Source organism: Canis lupus, chromosome 18, assembly GCF_003254725.2.
Source record: "Canis lupus dingo isolate Sandy chromosome 18, ASM325472v2, whole genome shotgun sequence".
In the NCBI taxonomy this organism is placed as follows: domain Eukaryota; kingdom Metazoa; phylum Chordata; class Mammalia; order Carnivora; family Canidae; genus Canis; species Canis lupus.
This window is the reverse complement of record NC_064260.1, coordinates 25,968,798-25,996,792: the sequence shown is the minus strand read 5'-3', so window position 1 is coordinate 25,996,792 and position 27,995 is coordinate 25,968,798. Positions and strand designations below refer to the sequence as shown.

Genomic DNA, 27,995 nt, shown 5'->3' with positions numbered 1-27,995 from the left:
CTGTTGTAATGATATTCTTAAAAATTCCTAGCTTCTGTGAAATTCCCTAATTATGGAATTTTCTTTCATTATATTGAACTACTCCTGATTTCATCATGAAAATCTGATCTGAAACTCAATTTACGGAAATACTAAAAATGAATCTAAAATTAAATGAGACCATCTGTATACTAATATGATGCAATATTGTTGATTCACATTTTTTCCATATTAAAGACCGTTCTGAACTCTAAATCTTCTAAATAAATGAGACTGAAATTTAATGTGGTTGTGTCTGAGCATGTTACTTGTCTAACAACCAACCATTTCCAGAGACTCCTCATCTCTCTGTTAATCATTTTTTATGCTGCCTTCTCTGAGCTAGTTACTGAGACACAATTTCATAAACACACCTTTTTAGCTGAAATCTCAGTTCTGCCACTTACTCGCTCTGCGTCCATAGGGAAAGTCACTATATTTTAAGCCTCATTTTTCTCGCTGGACACTTAATGCCTCTCTGCCAATCACTGCTAAATGCTCAATATTCCATTGTCCAATTTTACTGATGTAAAATTTGGATGCTTAGTAGCCAAATCCATACAAGATCATACAGCTAATAAGAGTTAAGAGTTGGATCTGGTCCTAGATTTACCTGACACCAAAGCCCAGAGTTTTATAGTATCGCTTCCTCTTTAGAGAGCCATTAATGGTTTCATATGTTTGGTTAGGATGGTTCCGCCAATCCTAATGGGATCCTGGTCTGTACGTTAAATGTTAGCACGGAATACTGCTGAATCATTGTAGGTTTCTGTATGGATTAGAAGGTTTTTTTTTTTTTTAATTTTTGACTTTTTAAATTTTATTTATTTGAGAGAGAGAGCACATGAGCAGGAGGAAAGGGAGAGGTAGAGGGGGAAGGACAAGCAGACTCCCCACTGAGCGGGGAGCCTCATGTGGGGCTCCATCCCAGGACACTGAGGTCATGACCCGAACCAAAATCAGACACTTAACCAATGAGCCACCCACATGCCCCTGCATTAGAGGCTCTCAGTGGTTCATAATTTTTTTCCATAGAGGATTGCTATTCAATTCCCAAAGTGTAGAGCCATCTGGACCCCAAAGGGCTTTCTCTGGCACAGATCATTTCACTCTGTGATGCTGCTTTTAGTCAATAGAATAATGTTCCTAAAAGGCTGAGGTGATCAGAATTAATGTGTGCATTCTTAATAAAGATTATTCCTATTAATTGTAAGCATTCTCCTCAGACCTTACAGAAAGAAAATGGGTACCAAAATGAGATGGTTTCAATCTTCGATATTCCTTGAGTGAAAATACCATACTCAATATGAAAACTAACAACAGTAGAAAGTACCATCTCTACGGTACCTATCCTTGTTCATTAAAAAAAATCCAAAATCAAGAATTATTTTTTGTTGCCTGTTTATTTTTATGGCAGATGCTGTGGTAGGTGCTAGAAGCACATGTGTTCTTCAAAATCACAGCAAAACCCTCAGTGGGCATTTGCTGTTCTCTCCTTCCTCTGCCTAGCCTGACTCTGGCAGATTAATTTCTACTTAGCCTCAGATCTCAGCTCAAATGTTACTCCCTTAGAAAGGCCTTTCAGGGCAATCCCCGCTTCCCATCTAAACTAGGTCCTCTTTTCTTCAGCCCTATTCTTTTCTTCTTTCTACTCATTACAATTTTTATCATATAACTCATTGGATGTGCTTAATGTATGCCTCTCTGGCTAGACTATTTTCATTTATTCATCATTCATTTATTGGTGTTTATTGCACACTCCTAAGGGTGAGTTATTCTTAGGTGCACATCTTAGGTGAAGATACAATGGTGAACAAGTAAAGGTCACTGTCCTCATGAACTTACATTCTATTGGGAAGGTGGACAAAAACCAAATAATTAAACCATTTGAAGGCATTAAGTGTTATAAGGAAAATAAATTAGGGTAAAAGAATAAGTAGTGACAGGGCAAAGGAGAGGAGGCGACTTGGTCTATTTAGGTAGGTCCATCAGAGAAAAACCACTCTAAGTGGGAGAATGTGTGAACAGAAGCCCAAATAATATAAAGGAGTGAGCCTTGGGAGATAGAGGTTAAGAGGTTCTAGAAAGGGAACAGGAAACAGAACTGCTTTGAGACTGGAATGAACTTGACTTATTTCAGGAAATTCAAGACGTGTGGCTGGAATCAAGTGAGCACAGGAGGGCATGGTTGATGCTGCTGTAGAGGTCAGGGCAGATAAACTGGTCTTGGAGGATTTTGTTCTTAATCTGATTTATAAAGTCCTTGAAGGGATTTGAGGAGAAGAAATAATATCTCATTGAGTTATAAAACAACAACAACAAAAAAAAACAAAAAACCCAAAACCTACTCAAGTTGCTTTCAGGGTGACCAGTGAGGAGGCTACTGCCATATTTCAGGGAAGAAATGTTTGTGATTTGGATCAGGTTGGTAGTAGCAGAGGTGGAGAGAAGTGGTCAGTCGGGATACATTTTGGAGGCAGTGTGGACGATATATTTGGGAGGTGGTACTGAATATGGGAATGTAATGGAAAGAACAACTGACCCCTAAGGTTTTAAACCTTAGAAGGTCGGTAAATGGTGGTACCTTTAACAGTTGGAAGAAGAGAAGTGTGTCTGTGTGTGTGTGTGTGTGTGTGTGTGTGTGTGTGTGTTTGACGGAGTAGAGCCTGTTTTGAACATGTTTCACTTGAGATGTTGGTATTTATTTTACATCTTAATGGAGATGCTGAGTAGGCAGGTAGAGGTGACGCATTCATGCACACCTCTGTGCAGAAGCTGGGCCTGGCCAGAGACGTTTGGAATTCATCAACCTACAGTTGACACTTAAAATCAAGGGACTGGATACAATGATGTAGAGAGACTGTGTAGAGAAGTAAAAAGAGCAGGGGTCTGAGTCCAAGGGCACTGGATCGTATAGAAGCCAGCATGGGGAGGGGCCATTGAAGGACTCTGGGAAGGAGTAGCTGGTGAGGGCAACAGAGGCCACTCACTACGGAACGGTACAATAGGATGAGACTAAGAATTGACCACTTGCTCACCCCTGGATATCCAGTACCCAGCTCACTTTCTGGTACACACTTACAGCACAGTAATATTTGTTGAATGAGTGAATCTTGACTTCCATTTTTTGGCCAGATTTTTATTATTTCAGGGTTCCAGGCACTGTTCTAGGTCCTATGGACTCACAGCATAGTGTTCCAATAATCATAAGTTCTAGTGGGGGCCATAGACATACATACAAATGCCACAAAAACACATATTCTTAGCTTATTTATTTGTTTAGGATTTTACCTTTTAAAGATTTATTTATTTGAGAGAAAGAAAGAGAGAAAGTGCCAGAAGGAGAGAGAGGACCTCAAGCAGACTTCCCGCCCAGCACCGAGTCCCATGCAGGGTGCATCCCACCACCCCAGATCAGGACCCCACTTAACTGACTGTGCCATCCAGGTGCCCCTAAGGTTTTAGTGGTCAGTAATCTCTACACCCAACGTGGGGCTCCAACTCAACCCTAACAGAGCCAGCAGGCACCCTGCATTATTGGTTCGTAATAGCTTTCTTCCCCTCCCGCTGCCCTTTTGTAAGGAGCTCAGATATCTTGAGGGCCCTTAGTTGGTGAGCAATGATGAATCAGGATACATGCATCAGGGGCTATACTGCGGTGAAGACTGGCTGGAGGGCGAGGTTGAGACAGAGCAATGGTGGAATTTCATGGACTTGGACAGGCAGCCTCGGCCGAGGTGTCAAATTCAATCAAAACACAATGTGCCTGCTCGACTCACACGGCTGATTTCTGCTAGACACTTGACAGTTTATAAAGAACAGTAACAGCCTCAGGGTTATAGTTAATTAATCTGATGAGAGGGTGGAAAAAGAGTAGGGGGGCTGGGCAGAGGGCTAAGGCTCTGAAAGCACATATATTAGGACATTATTACCTTAGCTTCAGGATATGTCGGGCTGTTGATTCTTACAATTACTACCCTTCAATTCGTGCCTTTTAAAAAAGCCTCGAAATCAGCAGTCCCTACCGGCTAAGAAAATGTTAGGGATTTTATATGAACCCAGATCCATGCCCGAAAAAGGAAACAAAAACTCTTGGGTGGACGAGAGAGGGAGGGCAAAGCAGTCTATTACGTTACACAGGTGCTCGCGCTTACCTTGTGGAGCTCTGCCAAGGTGATTTTCTTATCTCTACTAGGTCCATACACTTTTCTATCTCCCCACCCCCTCCAAAATTTTTTTTTTTTTTAGATTTTTAAAAAGAGAGTAAAGAAACCTCTCTATCGTCATGGAGTCTCTTCCCCAAACTCCTTATTCATCAGCCTGTGTTCCTCTATTTCTCGTTCATCTTCCAGCTCCTATGTCCCCGTGCGTGGTCCTTACCTGGTCCATGGTCCTTACCTGGGTCCATGGAGTTATTTGCCCTGAACTCCAGGGCCTCGGAGACGCGGCGCTTAGAAGGTCCCCGTGCGGGTCACCGGGGGAAGGTGCCCGCCGCGGCAGGCACAGACGCGTGCGACGCGAGCCTCGACCCGGGAAACTTCACGAGGGCGACGGCGGCACGTGCACCTGACGGCAGGATAGAGCCCCTGGTGGGAACCAGCCCGCGCCTCCCCGCCCACCTGTTACTACCGCCCTCCATTCATTCGCAACATCGCGGACCCCGCCCCCTGGAGTCCCGGGCGCCCGCCCAGCCGGGTCTCGCGGGCCAATCGGAGCGCAGCCTCCCGCAGGCGTGAGCACGGCCGCAGCCAATCAGCGGCCGGCGCGACGCGGTGGGGTGAGCCGGGCGGCATCCCGGGGGCGTGGCGACGCGCGGGGCGGGGCTGCCGCGGGATTGGCAGGCGGGCGATCAGCCGGCGCCGAGGGGACCCGCGCCGGGGGGCGGGGGGAGCGACGTGGGCGGGGAGCGAGGCTGGAGCCAGCCAATGGCTGACGCGCTCCGCGCAGAGGGCGCGCCGGATAGCCAATGGCGGCGCGGCTATGGCGCCGTGGGCGGGGCTTAGGCTCGAAGCGGCGCCGGAGCCGCGCGCGTCGGTGTCGTCCTCGCGGTCACGGCCCGCGCCTCTTCCTGGATTCATTCATTCGGGGCTCCATTCACGGAGGTAGTAAGGCCCGGCTGGAGCCATGGAGAGCGCTCTTCCTGCCGCCGGCCTCCTGTACTGGGTCGGCGCGGGCACCGTGGCCTACGTGGCCCTGCGCCTCTCGTGCTCGCTCTTCACGGCTCTTCGGCTCTGGGGTTTGAGTCACGAGGCAGGGGTCGGGCCGCAGCTCGGAGAGTGGGCAGGTGAGTGCAGCCCGGCGCCCCGCTCCGGGCCCCCCCCGCTCCCCGCGGGCCCGCTGGACCCCGGCCGACCCAGGCTGGCCCGGCCCGGCCGACTGTGGAGGGGCCGCGGCGGGGGGCGGGGCCTGGCGGGGGCGGGGCCTGGACCCCTCACCTCGCGGCCCCCCGGGCGGTGCCCGGCGCTCGGCGGCTCGCCCCCGGGACGGCGCGTGTGTGTGTGTCTGTGTGTGTGTGTTTTAATAAAGTTTTTCGCTTGATTTGAATAGTGGCCCCGTGCGCAGGACGAAAGGCATTCTGTGGACTTTGCGGGGCATGAGGAGGGACGAAGAAGACGTGGAATTTCACAAGTCTTCCTGCCTTTTTTTTTTTTTTTTTTGAAACTTGCCTCTCTCCCAGTTATTTGGATTCGGTCTGTTTCGTAGGATCTACGGGGTTTTGTTTTGTTCTCGATTGTCCTAAACTTCCCTGGAGTCCTGCGGTGTCACAGAGCCACCGCTTCTGCAACACGGCTGCTCTCCAGGTAGAAGTCAGGAGCAATTTTTTTTTTTTTTTTTCAGAAGGAGGTTTATAGGAAAAGGCCTCGTTCCATTCCGCTGGCGGGCCCTAGAGGTGGAAGGGAAAGGTCGCGGGGGAGAAGTGGGGAAATCACTTGCATCGAAGTTTTGTGCTTGCTTTCTTTTTTTTGTTGTTGCTTTTCTGACTTTTTCGTTTCTTCTTTTTTGTTGCTTTTCTGTCTTTCATTTCTTCTTCTTCTTCTTTGTTGCTTTTCTGTCTTTTTCGTTTCTTCCTCCTCCCCCTCTTCTTCCTCCTCCTCCTCTTCTTTCTCCTCCTCCCCCTCCCCCTCCCCCTCCTCCTCCCCCTCCTCCTCCTCCTCTTCTTCTAAACCAAGTAGTGTGCTGTGGTCGGTCTCTGTGTCTGCGATTATCCTGCTATTTCATGACTGAACGTACACTCACTTAGCATTTTGATTGAATCTAGGAGTGATTAGGGATTGCTGTCAGACTAGGCTCAAGTAAGTACACAAATAAGGCAACTCCACAGTCCTCACTTTATTCATTCAAAAACATTTAAAGAAGTTAGTAGGAAAAAAACATAAGAAATTTAACCTTTTGGACAGCGACGTAAAGAGATTTCAAGCAGGAATGGATGGATGTGTAAGAGCTTTGTCCAGGATGTGAAGCAACTATTCACGTTATAATACGTATTTTATTTATTCATTCATTCATTCACTCATTCATTCATTCATGATAGACATAGAGACACAGAGAGAGAGAAGCAGAGGGAGAAGCAGGCCCCATGCAGGGAGCCCGATGCAGGACTCGATCCTAGGACTCCAGGATCAGGCCCTGGGCTGAAGGCAGGCACTAAACTGCTGAGCCACCCAGGGATCCCATATTATAATACTTATTTTTAAAAGTCTCTTAGTGTTTTCTGATATTCCTTGAAAAAGAAGTGAAGTGCTCAACTTGATTATAATAGAGTTTATGATTTCACAATTGACTTGCCTAAGTTCTTGATTTGGAAAACTTGCTTGTGAACTTTTGAGATAGTTACACAAGATTCCAGTGCATTAGGAAATCGCATATCAAGATGAAGTTTTGTGATTTGCCAGCAAAGAGTAATGATAATAACTTTTTTTTTTTAAGATTTTATTTATTTATTCATGAGAGAAAGAGGCAGAGACACAGGCAGAGGGAGAAGCAGGCTCCACGTGGGACTCTATCCCGTGGGACTCTATCCCGGGACCTCTGGGGTCACTCCCTGGGCTGAAGGCAGACCTCAACCACTGAGCCACCCAGGTGTCCCTTAATAACTTTTTTTAAAATAATTTTAAAAAACTTTTTATTTATTTATGATAGTCACAGAGAGAGAGAGAGAGAGAGGCAGAGACACAGGCAGAGGGAGGAGCAGGCTCCATGCACCGGGAGCCCGATGTGGGATTCGATCCCAGGTCTCCAGGATCGCGCCCTGGGCCAAAGACAGGCGCTAAACTGCTGTGCCACCTAGGGATCCCCCTTAATAACTTAAAAAAAAAACTATTTAAAATATAATAGGCCCCGGTGACTAATAACTCAGATGGTCTAAGTCATCATTGAAAAGGTTTGATCCCAGAGGAAGGATACTTGCTAAATTGAAGGAAATGTCTAAAAAATTTAGGAAAGAAATTTGGACCAGAATGCTGAGATAGAATAGAGAGGATCATAGTGTTGTAAAGTGACTTTGTGATTGTTGAGTTCAGTCTATCCTGGATTGTTAGAAAAATCTGTTCTTTAGGTACTTAAGCAGAAGAAATGATAACTTGTTATTTGTAACATTACATATATGTGGTGGCCTGAACTTAAAAATATTTACTTTACCTCTCCAAATTCAAGAAGTCTTTGAAAAACAAAGCCTTCCACAGCTTTGTATCTGTTGGAGGGATGCACTGAAATAATTTGACAAGCAAAGCAGCAGAGATGATGCTTGAATAGAGTTAAATTGTGATTAAAATTAGGTAGATAATTGTTTAACCGAAGTTAGGACTTAAGAATTATTTTTAAATTAAATTAATAAATTTTAATTAATTAATTAATTAGCACTCACAAGTTTTCTCCCCTATGAAATTGGTATCTTAATCCTGTGCAGCCTTCTTTGAATAAATGGTGGTAGCAGGCAGTACTAGGGAGGCATTTTCTACTTTGTAGTAGTAGTGTTTAACATCTTCCTCTCCATAACCAATTAAATATTTTAAGTTTGATATAGTAACATTCATTAAGTTGATAATATATATTTATTGTTATTGTTAAGTTTCTTCATGTGCATATTAATTTAATTAGTTAATTTCTTCTCAGATTTTAGAATCTGAAGGGGAGGGGAGTGTGGGTCCCCAATTTTTTTTTTTTTCTTTTTTGGTCTTTTCCCACAGTAACTGGTGCGTTGATGTAAGTGCTTGTAAACTTAAAAATGAAGGCTTGGAAAAATAAGTCATGGGGATGTAATGGACAGCATGACAACTTTATTTTTTTATTTTTTATTTTTTTAAAGATTTATTTATTTATTTATGATAGACATAGAGACAGAGAGAGAGAGAGAGAGGCAGAGACACAGGCAGAGGGAGAAGCAGGCTTCATGCCGGGAGCCGGACGCGGGAATCCTGCAGGGATCCCGGGACTCCAGGATCGTGTCCTGGGCCAAAGGCAGGCACTAAACCGCTGAGCCACCCAGGGATCCCCGCATGGCAACTTTAGTTAATAATACTTTACTGCAAATTTGAAAGTTGCCAAGAGATTAAATCTTAAAAGTTCTCATCACAAGAGGTGTCTGGCAGGCTCAGTTGGTAGAGCATGTGACCCTTGCTCTTGGGGTTGTGAGTTCAAGCCCCACATTGGCCAGAAAAAAATTCAGTAAATAAGTATGGTGATGGATGTTACCAAGACTTACTGTGGTGATCCTTTGATAAATATACAACTATCAAATCATTATGTTGTACACCTGAAACTAGTATAATGTTGTATGTCCTCATATCAACAAAAAATCAAAACCCCCAAAACTTGTAAAAACTTGAAAACGGAGATGCTTTGCAATCAGTAAAAATATTTCAGACCACATATTCTTTAATCTAGTTAGGGTTTTAAGACCATGCATTACTTGGCCCATACTCAGGTTTATCTCCTTCATGTAATCCAGAGTGAAGTCCTCTCTTTTCTCTAGTTCTGTCCAGTACAATTCCCACTCCAGTGAGTTACGCTGATTTCACCAGGTCCCTAGCAGATGGGTTTTGCCAGTTTTGCCTGTCATTGTTAGGGGATACTGCCTGTATTTCTTAGGAGAACAAAGAGCTCCTGTGGAACTGGAGCTTTAGTTGTTTGAAGGTCACTATGGCAAGAGATGGGAAGAAGATTGCTGACAAAAGTGGTCAGTTTGTACTAAATAAAGGAGAGAACAGTCATTACTATGGGGCAATAAAGAATGTAATCTGTAGGCTTTGGTTTGAGCATAGATAAATTTTGCATTTATTTGAGCAGTTTCCATCATTGCAATTAATCTAAAATGATTGATACAGAAATAAGGTGGAGGTGATAGATGGAAAGGCAAGGTAAGTATACTTCTAAAGCCCAGATACTTTATAACCTTAGGCCCAAGACAGCACTCTGAGCTCGTATTTTTAGTTTTTAATGGAGAGAATAAATAAATAAATTCTTTGCTCCAGGCAGCAAAGAATAAAGGATCCACTAAGCAGTTAGATTTAAAAAATAGCTTTATTGAGATATAATTTATATACCATGGAATTCACCCATTTAAAGTGTCCAGTTCAAGATTTTTATTAGACACAGAGTTGCACAACCATTATAATCTAATTTTGGAACATTTTCATCCTCTTTGAAAGAAACCCTGTACCGATTAGCTGTCACTCCTCATGCTCTACCCCCTCGAGCCCTAGTCCGCCACTAATCTTTTTCTCTATATGCATTTATATATATGCCTATTCTGGAAATGTCCTAGAAGTGAGATCCTACAATGTGAGATACTTTTGACTGGCTTTCATTTTCACAGTGTTTTCAAGGTTCCCCCATGTGGTATGTTACAGTGCTTTGTTTCTCTTTTATTGCTGAATAATATTCCATTCTGTGGAGTGGGTTTAGATGTTGCAAAGGGTCTTTACCGCTGCATTTTGCTGTTTGCACATCTATATTAGCAGATCCCTGAGATTTTGCAGCTGTGGATGCTGATGGAACTCATTTGGGCCTGGTGTATTCCAAGGTTTTCCTAATTCAGTGGACAATGAAGACAGAAAGGTCATGGGGTGTGGGGTTCTTTTGTAGCAAAAACCATTAATCAAACTGGCTTTGCTTAGCCAAGCTCCAAGAATCAAAGGGTTCTCAAAATTGGGTGTGGTGCATGATTGTTGTTTTTACATTGAATAACTACACAGGATTGGTCTAGTTACATCAGGGGTTGAAGGCTGCTTGAGTAACCAGGGCTCATTGACAGTAGGTCCCTTTCTTTAGGCTTTGAAGTATCACATGATTTGAGGAATTATGTATGAAATGTTAATTATTTAAATTGGCAAGCCCAGAAGAAATATTAATAACTGCCATTTATTGAATGCTTGAAGTGTTCCAGGCACTTGACATAGATTAGCTTAAATCACCCTTTGAGCTATGCCCTATTATCCCCAGTGTACAGAGGAAGAAACGGAGGCTTAGGTAAATGACTTCCTTTGTCTGTGGCTTCATAGCCAGTGAGTTGGAAGATGAGGATTTGAAGCCAGTTTGTCCATTCTGCAATATGCAAATGCTTGTGTGTTGGTGATTGGTTTATAGACTGCATGGGTACTTGGGGGTGGATTCCTTTATATCCTAGGAATGTACTAGGTTTTATTTTATTTTTTTATTTTTGCAGCTTTTATTATTTTTATTATTTTTTAAAGATTTTACTTGAGAGAGTGAAAGAGCTAGAGAGAACATTCACGCATGCAACAGCACTAGCAGGGAGAGGGAGCAGCAGACTCCCCACTGAGCAGGGAGCCTGACCAGGCCCATCCCAGAACCCTAAGATCATGACCTGAGCCAAAGTCAGATATTGATGCTTTTATTTTTAAGTAATCTCTTCCCCCACCATGTGTTTGAACTCACGACCCTGAGATCAAGAGTCATGTACTCTACCAACCAAGCCATTCAGGTGCCCTGGAATATACTGCTTTTTAATTGAAGGCTCACTTTTAAATTTGTACATGCTTGGTGTTTCTGGAAGCATTGTGGTCTAGGTAGCACGTTTTAGAATCAAGTAGCATGGGATTTTCTTCAGATTTGTAATCAATGAATCTTCTTGCATGCAAAAACATTGGAAAGGCGTTCAGATGCCTAATGAAGCAAAGTTTGGCCGTCATCACTGTGAGTGGATCGGACCTCAAATGCTGTTTTTTTTTGTTTTTGTTTTTTTTCCTGTTTATCACTCTGGCATTCTTTGTGGATTTAGTGATGCTCTGGAGGTCCAGCTTGGTAAACATAATAATAATATGCTCCCTGTTGACATTCAGGAAACTCAAGTATAACTCGTCTTGCTGGTGAGTTGTTGATGACAGTCCTGCCATGTTTTTTGTTTGTTTGTTTGTTTGTTTTGTTTTTTTAAGCTGTGTTTTTGGTTGTTTGTTTTTTGTTTTAAAGCAGAGCAGGTGGATGAGGGCAGAGAAACAAATGAATTTAGTCATAAAAGTTCTGGAAGATAAGATACCTTTTCATTCTGCACATTAGCTCCAAAAAGGGAGTCGATGGGCCTAAATGGAGCAGGCTGTCCAGGTTGGAGTTTGCAGGGCAACCTTAAAGATGTAGGGCTAGAGCTGTGTGAGACAAAGCAGGTGTATCTGGAGAACCAGAGCTAAGAGCCTACCTTCATCTTACGTGGAGGGGAAACTAAAGATGGTTTCGTGGTATTAGAAATTCAGCCTGTGTACTCTGAGCTGGAATATCTTTTCCCCACACCTTCTCATTAGCCCTCATTATTTCCTGCCACTCTGTTTTTTTTTTTTTTTCTTTTTTCTTTCTTTTCTTCCCTTCCTTTCTGTGCACTGTTAAAGTTTCCCAATTAAAAGTCAAACCTGAACCCCCTTGGAGACTCACACCTGGACTTGAAATCCAGCTCCTCTGCTTACTAGCACTGTCACACGGAGGAATGTATGAAGCATTCATAAGCCTTATTTTTCTCCATCTGCAGAATGGGATAATACCTGTGTTTGTTTCATAGGATCATTGTGAAGGGCAAACAAGAAACAGATAGTACAGTGCCTGGCACACAAATGCTTAATAACATTGTTAGTAATATTAGCTGTAGTAGCATTCTGCACTAATTACTTGAGCTAGTTGACAAGGTAAGGCTTAGTAAGAGCAAGTCCATATGGATGACCACATCTTCAGAAAGAAGATGACCATTGCTGCTTCAACTGAAGTTGTTGAGCTTCAAGACTAATTTTTTTTGGTTGTTTTGCGTGGTTGAATTGAGGATAATTTCTTTCCGTTCCAGAAAAAAAAATGTGTTGAAAGATTTAAATAATGAGATTTATAAGTTTAGAATACATGGGTAAGTGGATTTGAATAGATCAGTTCCAGTACCATTAAATGTCTTTGTAGAGAAGGTATGTTAAAAAAAACTTTTAAAAAATAGTGTATCTTTTTCATTTGGGCTGCTATAACAAAAACACCCTGGACTAGGTGGTTTAGACAACAATTTTTCTCCTGGTTTTGGAGGCTGGCAAGCCCCTGATCAAGGTGCTGGCAGATTTGGTGTCTGGTGAAAGCTGTCTTCTTGCTGTGTCATCACATGGCAGAAGGACCAGGGAATCCCTCCAGAGGCTCGTTTACAAGGGCACTAATACCATTCACTACACTGCACCCTCTTGACCTGCTCACCTCCCAAAGGCCCTGCTCCTAATGCCATCACGTTGGGGGTTAGGATTTCAACCGAAGTTTTGTTTATACCATCTGAATTCAGTCTCTAGCACAGTGGATCCTTTATTCCATTTCTTTTATCATCTTTAGTGAAAATAAAAATAGAGCCATTTTCCCATGTCTTCTGAGATAGACCGAGATTAAGGCTGGGAGGCTGGGTAAGCAGAGGCTTCCTGTGCTTGGAGGAGAGTGTGGTACAACACTGTTCATCTGTCCATCCGCAGCCAGACATACTGGTGAGTGCTGCCGTGGACCTTAGATGGACCGTAGTCACATGAGCAGTTGTGCTGCATTAAGTGGTGGAAAGAAGACACGCCTGGTTGTGTGAGAGCTTGGGAGTGAGGCGGCTGAGGAGGGGGCCAGGGAGGAGGTGGGCTGATGAGAAGGGAGGGGCAGCAGCAGGAGCAGAGGGAATGGCCAGCCACAGGCAGGCATTGGCCTCTGAGGCTGAGTCGAGGTTGGAGGACTCGTGCAATGGCCTGAGTGACTAGAGCCAGCCAGAGTGGAGGGGTGGGTGTGATGGGAGAGAGAGGGGCTGGGGAAGGAGCCAGGCAGCAGGGCTGTTTCACCTCCCCCAGGACTGGGAGAGCAGGGGAAGGGATTTGAAGCAGAAGGAGGATGTTGAGTTTTGCTTTAGACAGAATTCCCGGTTTCTGTGACCTTCCTGACGTTGCTGCGTTGCCGCAGAGATGGACCAATGCAAGTTATTCGATAATTAGTCAAAATTGCCATCAAGAAACCCAAAGAATCCCAAGTGCAAATTCATGTTTTAGACCATGGAGGCTGCCGCTGTGCCCTCCTGGTTATCTGCTTTCAGAGACCATTTCTCCCCGGGGGAGAGCTGATCTCTGCGGCTGGGAGGTGCTCTCCTCAGGGCCTGCGGGCCGGGCCCGTTGCTGAGCCCGAGGGGTCCCGCCGTGAGGCCAGGCCGCAGACCCGGGCGAGCGGGAGCGGGAGCGGGAGGCGGCCACAGCCCGGCGGGAGGAATGCTCCACAAGGATGCTCCACGAGGAATGCTCCGCGAGGATGCTCCACGAGGAATGCTCCGCGAGGATGCTCCGCGAGGAATGCTCCACGAGGAATGCTCCGCGAGGATGCTCCGCAAGGATGCTCCGCTGAGCTTACTCATCCTGCCCAGTGGCACTTTGCCAGGTCTCTGACTGGCGGTTCCCGGCAGACTATGCAGCTTCCAGAGGTCTCTGTACCGCCGGCAAATGAGGTTATTTTCTATTTAAATGAGGCAGTCGGCGGGGGACGGGAAGGCAGGCTGCCAGACTTGGATGGAGCCCACGGCCCGGAGCACTCGGGGGGTTAGCGCTGGGGACGCCCGGGGGGTCGGCTTGGGCTCAGGGCAGCACCGTGCGCTCTGCGGGGGGCTAAAATGTTTGACGTCGGGCACAGATGGTTAACCTCCGAGAGGAACTTCCTTCATCTACCCAATGGGGCTGATACTCTTTAGGAGTGTTAGACCTGAAGGGACAGGTGACTGAGGCGCCAGCTTAGTCCTCTGTGGTTTTTGTGGATACCAAGTAACATACTTAAGGACCTTTTTTATTTGTATACCTTACTCTTACTTGATGAAGAGGGATCCTTGAAACCAAGAATATAATTTTTTAAAAAATTTATTTATGATAGTCACACAGAGAGAGAGAGAGAGAGAGAGAGGCAGAGACACAGGCAGAGGGAGAAGCAGGCTCCATGCACCGGGAGCCCGACGTGGGATTCGATCCCGGGTCTCCAGGATCGCGCCCTGGGCCAAAGGCAGGCGCTAAATCGCTGCGCCACCCAGGGATCCCCGAAACCAAGATTATAGTTCACTCAGCCGGTAAACTTAGACATTTGAAGTTCTGAACACATCAGTTGAGAGGTAATTAGCGTTACTTGAGCAGGCTTTCTTGCTTTTGTGAAAAGATTCATCAAGTGCTTCCCTGAACTGTGGCTCCCCTTAGTGAGCCTAAGCTTGGAGGTTTAGGAAAATTCAGTTCTCTTCACCTTTCCAACTAGATTTGTAAATGTTCTTTAACTCCTCTTCTCTCACCCCGTGCACAGTCCTTAGGAAATCCCATTGACTCTAACTTCATAATATTCAGAATCCAGTCCCCTCTGCACTCTGGTGTAAGCCACCGAAATCTCCTGCCTTGCCGTGATGGCAGCCTCCTGTCTGATTCCACACTGCTCCACCCCCCTCACCCCCCAGCCAATTCTTTTTTTTTTTTTTTCACCCCCCAGCCGATTCTTAAACAACAGCCAGTGATCCTTGAAAAGCTCAAGTTGGATCATGTGATCCTCTGCCCAGATCTCTCCAGTGGCTTCTCATCCTGTTCATATTAAAAACCAGAATTCTGGGGATCCCTGGGTGGCTCATTGGTTTAGCGCTGCCTTCGGCTCAGGGCATAAACCTGGAGTCCCAGGACTGAGTCCCACATCGGGCTCCCTGCATGGAGCCTGCTTCTCCCTCTGTCTCTCTCTCTCTCTCTCTCTCTCTCATGAATAAATAAATAAAATATTAAAAAAAAAACTCCTCTGATAGAAGGGGCTTTGTTTAAAAAATAAAAAAATGAAAAATAAAAACGAGAATTCTTTCTGTGAGCCACCTGCCTCCTGCCTTCTTTTACCTGTGACCTCATCTCTGTCCACTTTTCCTCTCTCTCGGTCTTCCTCCCCCTCCCTCCCTCCTTCCTTATCACTTTCACTTCTTCCTTGAACAGGCCTCCTTGAACTCAGTTCCTTGGATATGCTTGACACTGCTGCCTTGGAGCCTTTGCTTATTCCCCCTCATGGAATGCTCCTCCCCTAGATAGCCACGTGGCTAATTTTTACTTCCTCCCGGTCTTTCCTCAAATATCACACTGTCCGTGAAAATTTCCTTCCTGCCTTTGAACTCACAGTCCTCTCACCCTGACTCCACTTCTGATCCCCAGTACCCTGCTCTCCTGGTCCTTTCTGTCACAGCACTTGCCACTGTCTCCCATCCTGTATACTTTGCTCATTTACGATGTTTCTTGTTTGTCTACCCCGTTACGGTGGAAGCACCACGAAGGCAGACATCTGCCTTTGTTCACTTACGTATCACAAGCACCTAGAACAGTGCCCGCACACAGTAAATGCTGATAGGCATTTGTTGAATGAATGAAAATACCTCTTAGGGTTTTCCAGAATTTTTGAGATTAAGGGTTAATGTACTGGGAGGGGGGGTTCTAGTCTCTTTCTGTATTCTCTTAAGTGCTTAGTTATAAATCTAAGAAATATTAGCAGTTTCCCAGACTCTAAAACAAAATTATTTAGTATAAAAACAAAATGCAGATTTTAATATCAAAAAGAAGTTCTCACAGTATGGACTCTGGAACTAGATGACCTGCTTTTGAACCCCAGCTCTGCCAGTTACAAATTATGTCACCTTAACCTCTGGGCTTCAGTTTCCTCTTCTGTCAAACTGGGATAATAATAGGTTTGAAGTAATGATTAAATGCATTAAAGGGTATAAAATACTTAGAGCAGTCTTTAGTGTTTATGTACTAAATGCTATATAAATGTTAGCTGATGTTTGTCTGCTCTCACTTATTTGTGGAGATAATTCCTTTTTTTAAAAAATATTTGTTTGTTTGTTTATTTATTTGAGAGAGAGAGAACGAACATGGGAGGGATGATGGGCAAAGGGAGCCCGGAGAGCCGGACGCAGGGCTCGATCTGGGGTTCCAGGATGACCCGAGCTGAAGGTGGATGCCCAACTGATTGAGCCACTTAGGGCACCCCCTGTGGGCATAATTCTTATTCCCATCTCTGTCCATCTTCTTGTTCCCAGCTTTGTCTCAAAATTCTAATAATTTACTGCATATTCCTTTCTGGGTGGTTATCAAAGATCTCAATCCTAGTGTGCCTATAAACAGCTTTTCTGCTCTCCTTAGCTTGTTCTGGACTGCCTTATTTTTGCTAATTTTAGAGTCACCCAGCCTCTAAATCAGGATGGCGAATTCAGATGTCTCCAGCAGGTAAAGGAAGTGAGTGAATGGCCCAGGTTGTAAGTACGTGTGTGGATACTGCGTGGTGTTGCGGCGTGGACTCTCCTCCAGTTGTGACCCTTCTGTAACATTGGCCTTGTCTTCATGGATTTTTCATCAGAAGCCGCAAATAGCCATTTTCACATGGAAAGTTTCTTAATTTTTTAAGATTGATGCGCATTTCTCAAGTTTACTCTGTGGGCCAAATAAATTACACCAGTGGGCCAAGCGCAGCAAGTGGCCACTTTGCTCCTCCATCTCTACGTCTTCCAATCACACTTTCCTTTCCGCCTCTAGAGGAGTTGGCGGGATCACACGGAATGTACCCGGGCAGGCTTTCTCCCATCTGTGCTTTTCCAAGCTCCCCGGTGTGTCACCTCCCGATTGAATCTTACACTCTGTTGCAAGTTTCATCTTCCAAAAAAGTCTCCATACAAGTTACCCATTACATGTTCCACCAAAATTTCAAGTTACCTAATGTCTATGCAGATCTCAAGCTCCTTGGCCCTCTCTCCTCATGTTCTTATGCTTATTTCTGGTCTCATTTCATGGCCCTTTCTGTATCTTTCCTTGGATGTGCCCTTGAGTGTGTGTCCCGACATGCTTATACTTTCAGGTTCTTTTGGCTTCTTTGAGTTTGCGCCGAGACCTGTAGCTGTTTCATTGGTTGGTGGATGTTGATTTCACTCTGTCCAGAGGGTTCTTTCTCCTCCGATTGCACATCTTTCCTCACTCTTCCTGTTTGTGAAGTTTTATCTACTTTTCAGAGGCCAGATTATGAATTCTTCTGGCTGCCCAGGTGGAAGTGATCATGCACTTTTGGAACTCTGATAGTGCTTGTTTTGTTCTGTCTTGTGGGCTTTTTCACGCTTTACCTTGTTAGTCATTGCGTGTGTGTGCATGCACACGCATGCACTACCGCATTTGTTCCAAGCTATAAGCCCCTTGGGAGTGCACAGTAAGTAATATTGGTTGAATAAATATTTTTTTCCTTAAGGTTCTGGTGTATTTCAGTTGGGGGAGGGGTGTTTTGCTTTGGTTTTGTATTGTTTTGTTTTGCAAATGTGTGTATCCTTTCTCTTTTTTGTTTTAAAATTTCAAGTGATACACACCTAAGAAGCTAGAATTAAATTAAACCAAGGCTGGTTACATAAAGATTGGTTACAGAATTATTATAATATAGCAGGGAGGATAACAGTTTTGAGAGTATGAAATGCAGTGAGATCAGAAAGATGTGCTTGAGTAGCATTGGTAATAAGCTAACCTTTCTTCTTCTGTGGTTTTAGGTGATTGTTACAGGAAGGCAATCACTCTGCACATTTAATAAACATTTAAGTATTAATAGAATTTGGGTAATATATAGATTATTTATCTCCACATTTTTACGAAACTCTTGGGAATAGACTTTATTTTATTAAGAATGACTTTTCCAATTAAAGTTTCAGCAAAACCCTGCTAATTGGTAAAGTTGAGTGAATTAGTGAAAAAAAAAATGAATTCTAGGATCTGTTGACCAAAATGTAGTCTTGTTACTTTGAAGTCCTGATAAAATACTCCCATGCCTTCTAAACCTTCAGACTTTTTGAATTGTTGGAGATAGTGAGCTAAATTCCCTGGAAGATCTCTGGGTGGGAAAGCCTTGACTGTACATGTATATAGCCAATAACTTCTAGAAAGTTAACCCCAGAGTGTTGGATATATATAGTTTATTTGCTTCATGCAAAGGAATGAATACAACAGTCGGTTGATACTTTTTTTTTTAATTTAATTTATTTATTCATGAGAGACACAGAGAGATAGGCAGAGGGAGAAGCGGGCTCCATGCAGGGAGCCCGACGTGGGACTCGATCCCAGGACTCCAGGATCAGAACCTTGGCTGAAGGCAGGTGCTAAACCACTGAGCCACCCAGGGATCCCTCGGCTGATAATCTTTACAAAACATTAGTCAGTCATTTTTTGAGAGACTTAAGAAAATTGAAATATCATTAGGAGGCAGAAGAGAACAATGATGGAGTAATGAAACCAGAAGGGCTGTTGGTGACCTCTTCAGTCAGACTGTTACAGAAATATGCTGCAAGCTCATACATCCAGTTAGAGAATGGCCATGCAAGGCGGGTCAGTGGCAAAGGGCAGAGAATGGTGGATGCTTCTCTGGTAAACTGAGTAAAAGCAGTGGTGGGAGTGATGAGCAGCAGGCTCTGACATAGAGTAGAAGAGATTTGTGATCAGTGGTAGCCATGAGGATGCCAGCAGAACTGGACTTCATTCTGTATTTCTGCAACTGGTATGGGGCAAAACAGCCTTCATTGTGCAAGAGCCTGGAAGAAATGACACATGTGTTATGCTCTCAGAACACTGCTTCACCATGTTAGACTGGGGTGTCGTCTTCTTTTTTTTTTTTAAGACTTTATTTATTCATGAGAGACAGACAGAGAGAGGCAGAGACACAGGCAGAGGGAGAAGCAGGCTCTATGCAGAGAGCCTGACATGGGACTCGATCCCAGGACTTCGGCATCACACCCTGGGCGGAAGACAGGCGCTTAACCGCTGAGCCACCCAGGCGTCCCTGGAGTGTCTTTTTCATGTGTACAGTGATATAAGCTAAGTGAGTTGATCCAGTATCTCTTACCTACTGTCTCACTTCTGCTTATCCTCTCAACTACAGATTATGTTGATGACACTGAATTGCCAAGGAAATATTGTATTGTTTTAGTATGTGTTCCTCAAGGTGGCCAGGAAAGGCTACAGTATCTTTTAGAAGTTTAAATGCCAGTTTTAGTGCTCCCTTAACATTCCTAGTATGTAGAAAACTCATTCTCCAGATTGGTTTTACTGTAATGACTGGCATTAACTGCTCACGACCAAGCTAACTCCAGTAGAAATATTGCCAAGCTTGTTTTAATGATGGTTCAACCTCCAGACTTGTCACATAAATGGAGCTAATACAGTAAACAAGCTTTTCTAATCTTGCACATTCAGTTTAATAATTTTGCTAGGGAACAGGGAGCTGCTGCTTATCTGTGTTTTCCAATACCTCCCATTGCCTGTCATGTGAAAGGAGGTGATGATCTCTTTATAGATAATGTGAAAAAAAAAAACCCACAGTGAGTTAGACAATAGTGTTCACACATTCTGAATTAGAGGAGGCTGAATTAATGAAATTTTACTGTAATGATGACATATCTTAATTTGCAAAGTGATTTTGCAAGCATTCTCAAATGATTTCCACAACAACCAGTGAAACCGGTTAGGATTGGTTTTATTATTTCTACTTAATATGCCAGGATCAGAGGGAGATACTATGACTGGCGTAAGGGTTACAATCAGTGGCAGAAGAAAGTGAATCTGGGTTTTGGGGCTCCAGGCTCCATGTTCTTTCTATTTTGCTGCCAAAGTTCCTGATAAAAATGATTTTTAAGGCAATTTGGAATACCCACACAAGAGCTTCTAAGTTGGAGACTTCCTCAAATTTGTCTGAAAATGAAAGGTCTATTTTTGCCGTGCTGCTACCCAAACTCACATGGACCATAAAAAATAACTGGATGTGCTTTTAAAAATATGGAGTCTAGGGCTTCCCTATAGGCCTACTAAATCAAAATCTCTAAGAAAAGAACATGGGCAAGTGTATTTTTAACAAATAAGATGATCCTTAAAATCATGCTTATCGGGGAACACCGGACTATGGTCAAGCTACTCCTAGAAGAAGACATTGGACTTAAATGTGCATACTTTTTAGCCGGATGTCTATTCTTGGTACCATGGCTTGATTTATAATAGTGTTAAAACTCCCAGTGATTTCTGTACTAAATATTTACTTATAATTTTGACAGTGAAATAGAGATTCTATTTAAGGCTAGTTCTGCATTTCTGCATTTGAAATAGGTTAGGGGAAAAGAAAATCCAACCACTTGGAACTTGTATATTGCTATACACACAGCAGCATACCCAGTAATTCCCAGTCTTTACTAATTGGAGATTTGGGGGTGGGAATAGGGGTGTCAATAAGAGTGATTTTGGGGAGGTGCAAATAATAGAAGTTTAATTTAAGTAGGACCATAGAAGGATGGCTGAAGACTTTGAAAACTTAACTAGAAAGAATTGAGAGAATAATGTTTTCTTATTTTCTGTTTGTGATACTATTTTTTTTTGTGGCCTCGTTTTTTTTTTTTAAGTTTATTTTTATTACATTTAGAGGAAAGAAACCTTTAAGTCTTCTTTCTTTCATTGTAGGTGGATTTTTTAAAAGTTATCTTTATTGTGAAATTAACGTAAGTGATACATACTGATGATTCTTAAAGGGCCAAAAAACTAGAGAAGATATTCTAATTATTTTTTTCTTCTTCTTTTATTTTTCTTTTTAAAGATTTTATTTACTTATTCATGAGAGACTCAGAGAGAGAGGCAGAGACACAGGCAGAGGGAGAAGCAGGCTCCATGCGGGAACCCTGATGTGGGACTCGATTCCTGGTCCCCGGGATTATGACCTGAGCCAAAGGGAGACGCTCAGCCACTGAGCCACCGAGGTGCCCCATTTTTTTCTTTAAAAATGTTAAGGCAATAGGGTGCCTGGATGGCTCAGTTGGTTAAGCATCTGCCTTCTGCTCAGGTCATGAACCCAGGGTCCTGAAATCAAGCCCTCCCTCAGGGTCCCTGCTCAGTGGAGAGAGTTGACTTCTCCCTCTCTCTCGTCTCCCTCTCTCCTTCTCTCCCTTTCTCCCTCTGCCCTGCTTGTGTTTTCGCTCTCTTTCTCTCTCAAATAAATAAAATCTTTTAAAAAAATTAAAAAAAAATGTTAAGTCCACCAAATGATGAAGAAAGAAAACGGGCCTAAATGTAATCAGAAGACATTTCCATTTTACTCAGCTATGTGTCAAACTGAGTACGGAGTATGGGAATAATAGTGGTGAGCAAGAAAGCCATAGTCTCTGCCTCCATTGGTGTAGCAGAGGACAGAGATCATTACTTAAGCAGATCCAGAAAGTGTAAGAGAACCAGCTTTGGGGGCATTGACCTAGTTCAGGGACTTAGGGAAGGTTTACTAGAAGAAATAATGTTTAATCCAAAGTATAGAAGAAAAAGAGTAGAGGGAAGAAGATGGTGTTAATGATAATGAGATGTAATATTTATAAAAAAGCTAACCATGAACCAGATACTTTTCTATGTACCTCAATGAATTTATTTAATCCTCGCATAATCCAATAAAGTAGGTTCTATTAATGTCCTCATTTTACTGAGAGGAAGCTAAGTTGAAAGAGAGGGCAGGCGATTTGCTCAGTCACATAGCTGGTGAGTGGAGGTGGCTCTGGGCCTGGAGTCCTGTCCTGAACTCCTGTTGGCCGCTCTGCCCATTGCCCTGCTGAACTAGGGGAGCCAGTAGGAGCAGAGGGGAACCTTGAGGTCGCTGGGTGGAGAGTCCTGGAGGAGAAGAGGGGTGAGCAGGGAGGCTGGGTGCTCCTGGGGGACCTGGCACTCTGAGCAAGCCTTTGAAGAATGGTAAGCAGTTGGGCGTCATGATCACATTTGTATTTGGGACAACTGAGACCTAGGGGGTGGATGCAGGGGGAGTAACTGAGGAGATAGGAGCTGGGCAGGAGCCTGTGCAGGAATGAGGGAGCAGTGGGGGGAGGCGCGGGCTGGGGCCTCTGTCATCAGCAGGTGGTGGGGTGAAGGAGGTGGCGGAGCCTGGACCCGCTGATTGTCTGCGTGATGGTCTGTGCCCCGGGCAGGGTGGGCGCCGACCTGGGGCCAGACCTGGGTGCCAACCTGGGGGCAGACCTGGGGGCTGGCCTGGGGGCAGACCTGGGGGCCAACCTAGGGGCTGACCTGGGGGCCGAGCTGGGGGCTGACCTGGAGCAGTCCGGGGCCGGGTCCCACCAGGTGCCCCGCAGGCCGCCCCTGGAGAGACGAGCGCGGGCCCAGCCTAACGCTCCCGCTCTTGGCCTCGGTGGTGGCGCAGCACGTGCTGAGCACAGCCTGGGCCCGTGACCCCCAGGGCGGGGAGGCCGGGGGGCAGAGCCCCGCCGAGCGCCAGGGACCCGTCCGGTCCTGGTCCCTGTGCCCGTCCCCTTTCCTTGCAGCAGCGCAGAAAGTGAGGAGGGGGGTACAGCTGCCACAGCACCCACCCCGCCTTCCCAGAGGCTGAGCCCCTGAGCCCCCTTTGCAGACAGCTCAAGGCATTTTACACGTGTCTGACATTGGCCTTTTTCCTTTCCATTTTCAATTAGAAATCTAGAAATAGAATTGCCCCAGGAGTTGATTAAATTGTTTGTGTGAGGCTCAAATTGCTTCAGATTTATTTTCAGATCTGTTGTAACTTTGTCGTGATCAACACCTGAGTCTCCTTCGATGTGATTATCCAATATATGTCAATTTTAGAATGCACCTAAAATAATTTTTTACGACTATGTGTATTAAAAGTGAAACTAATTTAAGCACAAATTGTGTTAGTTTTAAAGAAGTATCTTAAACTACAACCTTATTTTTAATATATGCCAAAGCTATGGTTACGTATAGTGGATTGACGATATCGTTGAGATATTGGTAGCAAAATGTTATTTCAACTGTGACATAATTGGAAGACTTTCAAACTTGACATAACTGTTTAAAGTCCCATTATTGTATTATAAGCATCATTATAAAAGATGATTATAAGTTCCTGTCATTTCTTACTCAATACCTCACTGTTCCTGTCTCAGGCTTAAAGATATTTAGAGAGTTCTTTTTTCTTTAGTGAGAGATTTTCTATTGTTCTCATCTTTATTTCAGCTAGATTCTTATGAATTACAAGGTTGATGACAAAGCAGTACCTTTTAGATCTCTATAGCAAAGGTATTATCTTGGAAATGAGGGAATATTTTCCAGAATGTACTTGGAATCTATTTTTTTAAAAACTTAGAAAAGTTTAGGACTATATATAAATACCCAAAGGTTTTAATAATATTTGCTTCAAGATATATTAATTCTTTGCAATTCATAAGCTAATATATGTTTTGACAATTTATTTGTTAATATTACTGCAACTGGAAACATTTGCTTTTTTCTCCTTTTCTATTCGTGTCTTTGGGTTGTTCCAGAAGCAGATGTTGAGAGGCAAGAATCGGGTGCAGTTTATTTGGAAGGTGATTCCCACCAGTAGGGAGTGAGACAGGAAAGGGAGCACAGCCAGTGCAAGGGACATTTTCAAGCACCGCGGTAGACTCGAACCTGGGCCCGCGTGGAACTCCAGGGCTGGTGCAGAGGGCACGTTTCAGGGTTATCTCACCTGCAGGTCCAGGAAACCCAGGTGTTTATGCACCAATGGCACTGTCGTTGGTTGAGGGCTCTTGGTGGGGGGGGGAACTTGGATTTGAACGCACTTCTGTTCACCGCGCATTTGGGTGTCCTGGCTTCGGCACCTGCCTCTGGTGGTGTTGCCCAGGGAGGGGGTGGCGCTCGGGAGCTGGGTTTCCCACCACAGTGGCCGTGCTCCCTCTCCTCTCCTCTAAAGCAAATGGAGTAAGCCCGAGGAAGAGAGAGGGAACTCATTCCTGGAGATAATAAAATAAATAAAGTCCATCTGCTGGCGGGGTGGAGTTCTCAGGGTGAAATTCTGGCCTATTTTCATTATTTTAGCATCAAAAAATACCGGTGAGACTGAATCAATACCAAATGGGCCTGATGAGGGTACAGGTTGGGGTGAGGCGACATCTTCCCCTCCCTGGTCCCGTCCGGGCCTGCCGAGGGCAGGGGGTGCCCACGGGCCCTGGGTGCCCGGATGCGGCTGCCTGCCGACGGGGCCCCACTTCTGTTCCCCGGGCGCCCGACCGTAGCCCTCCTGGGCCCGCAGCGGCCTGGGCGCTTGCAGCTCATCTTGGTGGCCCTGTCCCCTGGTGGGGCTGGCCTAGGACTGGGCAGTAGCCCACCTCCCGGGCCCGAGGGGTGACCCGCCCGACGGAGGCCTCCGAGGAGGCCGCCCAGAGAAAGAGCTTACTTGACATGGGGGCCAGCAGCCCCCCTGGGGCCCCGAGGTGCAAATCAGATGGAGCCCGCACCCACGACTGCGGAACGGAAGAACGGAAAGCACCCGGGACTTGGCGCCCTCACTGAACTTCTGATGACTCCTGTGGAGGTGCCTATCCTGCCCATTACTTTGAGATATAATCCCATCTTTCTTAAAGCTATTTTCTGTTACTTGCAGCTAAAAGCAAGCAAAAATCTCAACCTGTAGATTCAAAAGAAAAGGAGGGAAATTTCTTGTTTTGAATATTTTATCATTAAAATCCTATAGATTTGGGTGAATGTAAAGTATTGCTGTTCATTTCCTTTTGAGTATGGTCGACCCTGTTGCTGTCTATTCAGATACTGAAATGGATGAAAGGAGGCCAGCTTGGTATGAGCCGTGATTGCAGTCTCATTAAATAAAATCTCCCTCCTGATTATGCTGGTCGTTGAATAGTGGGCTTTTATTTATATTTATTTTTTTATTGCAAAAATTTATTTGAGAGAGAGAGTGTGCACATGCGCTGGAGGAGGGGCAGCCGTGGAGGGAGAGGGAATCCTCAAGCAGGCTGCCTGCTGAGCATGAGCCTGACGCAGGACCCTATCCTACACCCTAAAATCATTATCTGAATTGAAACCAAGAGTCTGACGTTTAACTGACTAAGCCACTCAGGTTCCCCTGAGTATTGGGCTTTTAAATTATTTTAGTGCCCAGGTTTACAGTTTATAAATCCCAAGACAATAGGTGTGTAAGGATTGTCTTATTGCCAGTACTCTTTGAGAACTGTTACCAGATGAGAATATTGGGTTTTTAATTAATTTGACATAAATTTCTTAGTATAGTCTACTTTAAGTTAGTCTAAGTAACTGTTTATTTTTAGGGAGTACCTGATAATCTGGGAAACTTGACCCAGTCAGTATCAGTTAACTGAATTAGAAAAAGATGAGGACTTTGTATAAAGAAGCAAAGGTGATGTGAGCATGTTTACATGTGGGTCTGTGTCTGTACTGTCCTGAGTGCATATTTCTCTCTAATCCATTCCAAAGCTAATAAGAAGTCAGTAGTGTTCATTATCCTGCTGTCATATTTTTAGCTTTGCCATTTCCCCATATTAATATACTATTAAATTAAAAAATTATGAAATCTGCTTCAGATATTCCTGTTTTGGAAGATAATCGAGTGTAAAATTAGAGATTCAGTGTTATTTATATTCCTTTATTTTTAAAGTCCCAAGTGTGGGGGAAATATGCCATCTGGGTCACTGGAGAGCTAGAGCAACAATATATGGAACTTGGGGACATGGACTCTGCGTTCTTTTGCAGCCTTCCTCTTTTATATATGAAAGACTCATTGGCCTTGGAGAGATGACTATTCTTGTATTTAAGGAACAAGTATTATTTAAGGTAGGGTATTATTGATTAATAAAGAATTTCATTCTTTGGTAATAGATCAAAGGCAAGTACAAGAAGACTAGGGCAGCTCTTTAGTTACATTTTTTAATGTGACTACCATTTCTGTTCCTTTTCGGGATTGGTACCTCGTATTGGGCATATGACCCGTATTGTGGAAATATCATCAAGAATAAGCTATCATCAGAGAGATTGTACCTTCTATTCTGGAGCCCTTTCACTACTTCCATAATTATCCTTTCATGTATGAATATTTGATCACCTTTGCTGTGCCAAACACTTTGTGATGTGCCGGGGGTATAGCAGTGAACAGAATGGGCCAAGTCTTGGCTCTCATGGAGCTTGCATTTGAATAGGGAAAGATGGACAATAAGCAAACAAATAAATATTTGGTAAGTCTGGTGGTGAGAAGCACTAAGAAGAAAAATGAAGCAAGGTAGATGATAGAACATAACTAAGGAGGACAGAGGGAAGTTTGTATTCTGCTAATTTACGTAAGGTAATCAGGCAAGATTTTCCCATTAAGGTGACATTTGAACTCAGACTTGAATGGAATTTTCTCTCTTCACTGTAACCCTACTGGCCTCCTTACTGTTCCTTGTGCATCTACAGCACAAACTTTGTACTAGCTTACTCCACTGCCTAGAATACTCTTACGAGGAGCAGTGATTTAAATAATTAGGGGGAAGGTTGGGAGCAATCAACTGTGTTATCCAGCAAATGGAATTCCTTCTCTTAGAATGGCAGAGGTGTGGGCAGCCCGGGTGGCTCAGTGGTTTAGCACCACCTTCAGCCCAGGGTGTGATCTGGAGACTGGGGCTCCCTGCGTGGAGCCTGCTTCTCCTTCTGCCTCTCTCTCTCTCTCATGAATTTAAACAAAAAAAAAAAAAAGAGAGAATGGCAGAGGTGAGTCTGGCTACCACTGAATTATGTTGAAGACCCTAGCTGGGATTTTTTTTTTTTTTTTTTTTAGCAAATCACTTTTAAAATAACAAATAATTTATTTAAAATACATGATATTTAGATGATCTCCTTTTTGTTGTTTTTAAAGATTTTATTTATTGAGAGGGAGCATGAGAGAGAGAGAGCGCACAAGCAGCGGGGAGGGGTAGAAAGAGAAGCAGGCTCCTTGCTCAGCAGGGTTCCTGTGCGGGACTCTATCCCCAGGACCCTGAGATCATGACCTGAGCCAAGGCAGACGGTTAAGTGACTGAACCACCCAGGCACCCTAGATGATGTTTTTCTTTTAAGATTTATTTATTTATTTGAGAGAAAGAGAGTGCATATGTGGGGATAGTAGGTAGAGAGAAGGAGAGGATCTTTAGTAGACCCCTGCTGAGTGAGGAGCCTGATGGCGCCTGAGATCATGACCCAAGTGTAAATCAAGAATTGGATGCTTAACTGATTGAGCCACCCAGGTACCCCTAGGTCATCTTTTTGGAGACTTAATCCCACCCAAGTTATTTTACTCCATTTGTTGCTTTAAAAAAATTAACATGGACTATCATAACAAATGAAGTTATAATTTTTTTTCAGTTGAACTAATAAAACATGATCCCCTTGGGTAATATCCATAGACTTATTCTCCATCACATTACTTTTCAACGTAGCAAAAGCTTATTAGAAAGCTTACTGGTAAGTTGAAGCTTAAAAGTTTCATTCAAAAGCAATTTTATTTTTTATAAAAGATTTTGTTTATTTGAGAGAGAGAGAAGGAGGAGTAGGGGAAGGAACAGAAGGAGAGGGACAAGCAGACTCCATGCTGAGCGCAGAGCTCAATGTGGGACTTCATCCCTTGACCCTGAAATCATGACCAGAGCCAAAACCAAGAGTCAACTGACAGCCAGGCTCTCCTCAAAAGCAATTTTAAAACAACAAACAAAGTTT

The 27,995-nt window shown here is 44.1% G+C and overlaps 1 protein-coding gene across 2 annotated transcripts in view; it reads left to right on the top strand.

Moving 5' to 3' along the window:
- The first annotated feature begins 4,995 nt into the window (after nucleotides 1-4,995).
- HSD17B12 (hydroxysteroid 17-beta dehydrogenase 12) overlaps nucleotides 4,996-27,995 on the top strand; it is a 154,499-nt gene continuing 131,499 nt past the window's right edge. For both annotated transcript variants that reach the window (XM_035701448.2, XM_025452529.3), the window contains exon 1: nucleotides 4,996-5,302. In XM_035701448.2, coding sequence (XP_035557341.1) covers nucleotides 5,143-5,302 — 160 coding nt within the window. In that variant the 5' untranslated portion in view covers nucleotides 4,996-5,142. The remainder of the gene's footprint in view (nucleotides 5,303-27,995) is intronic.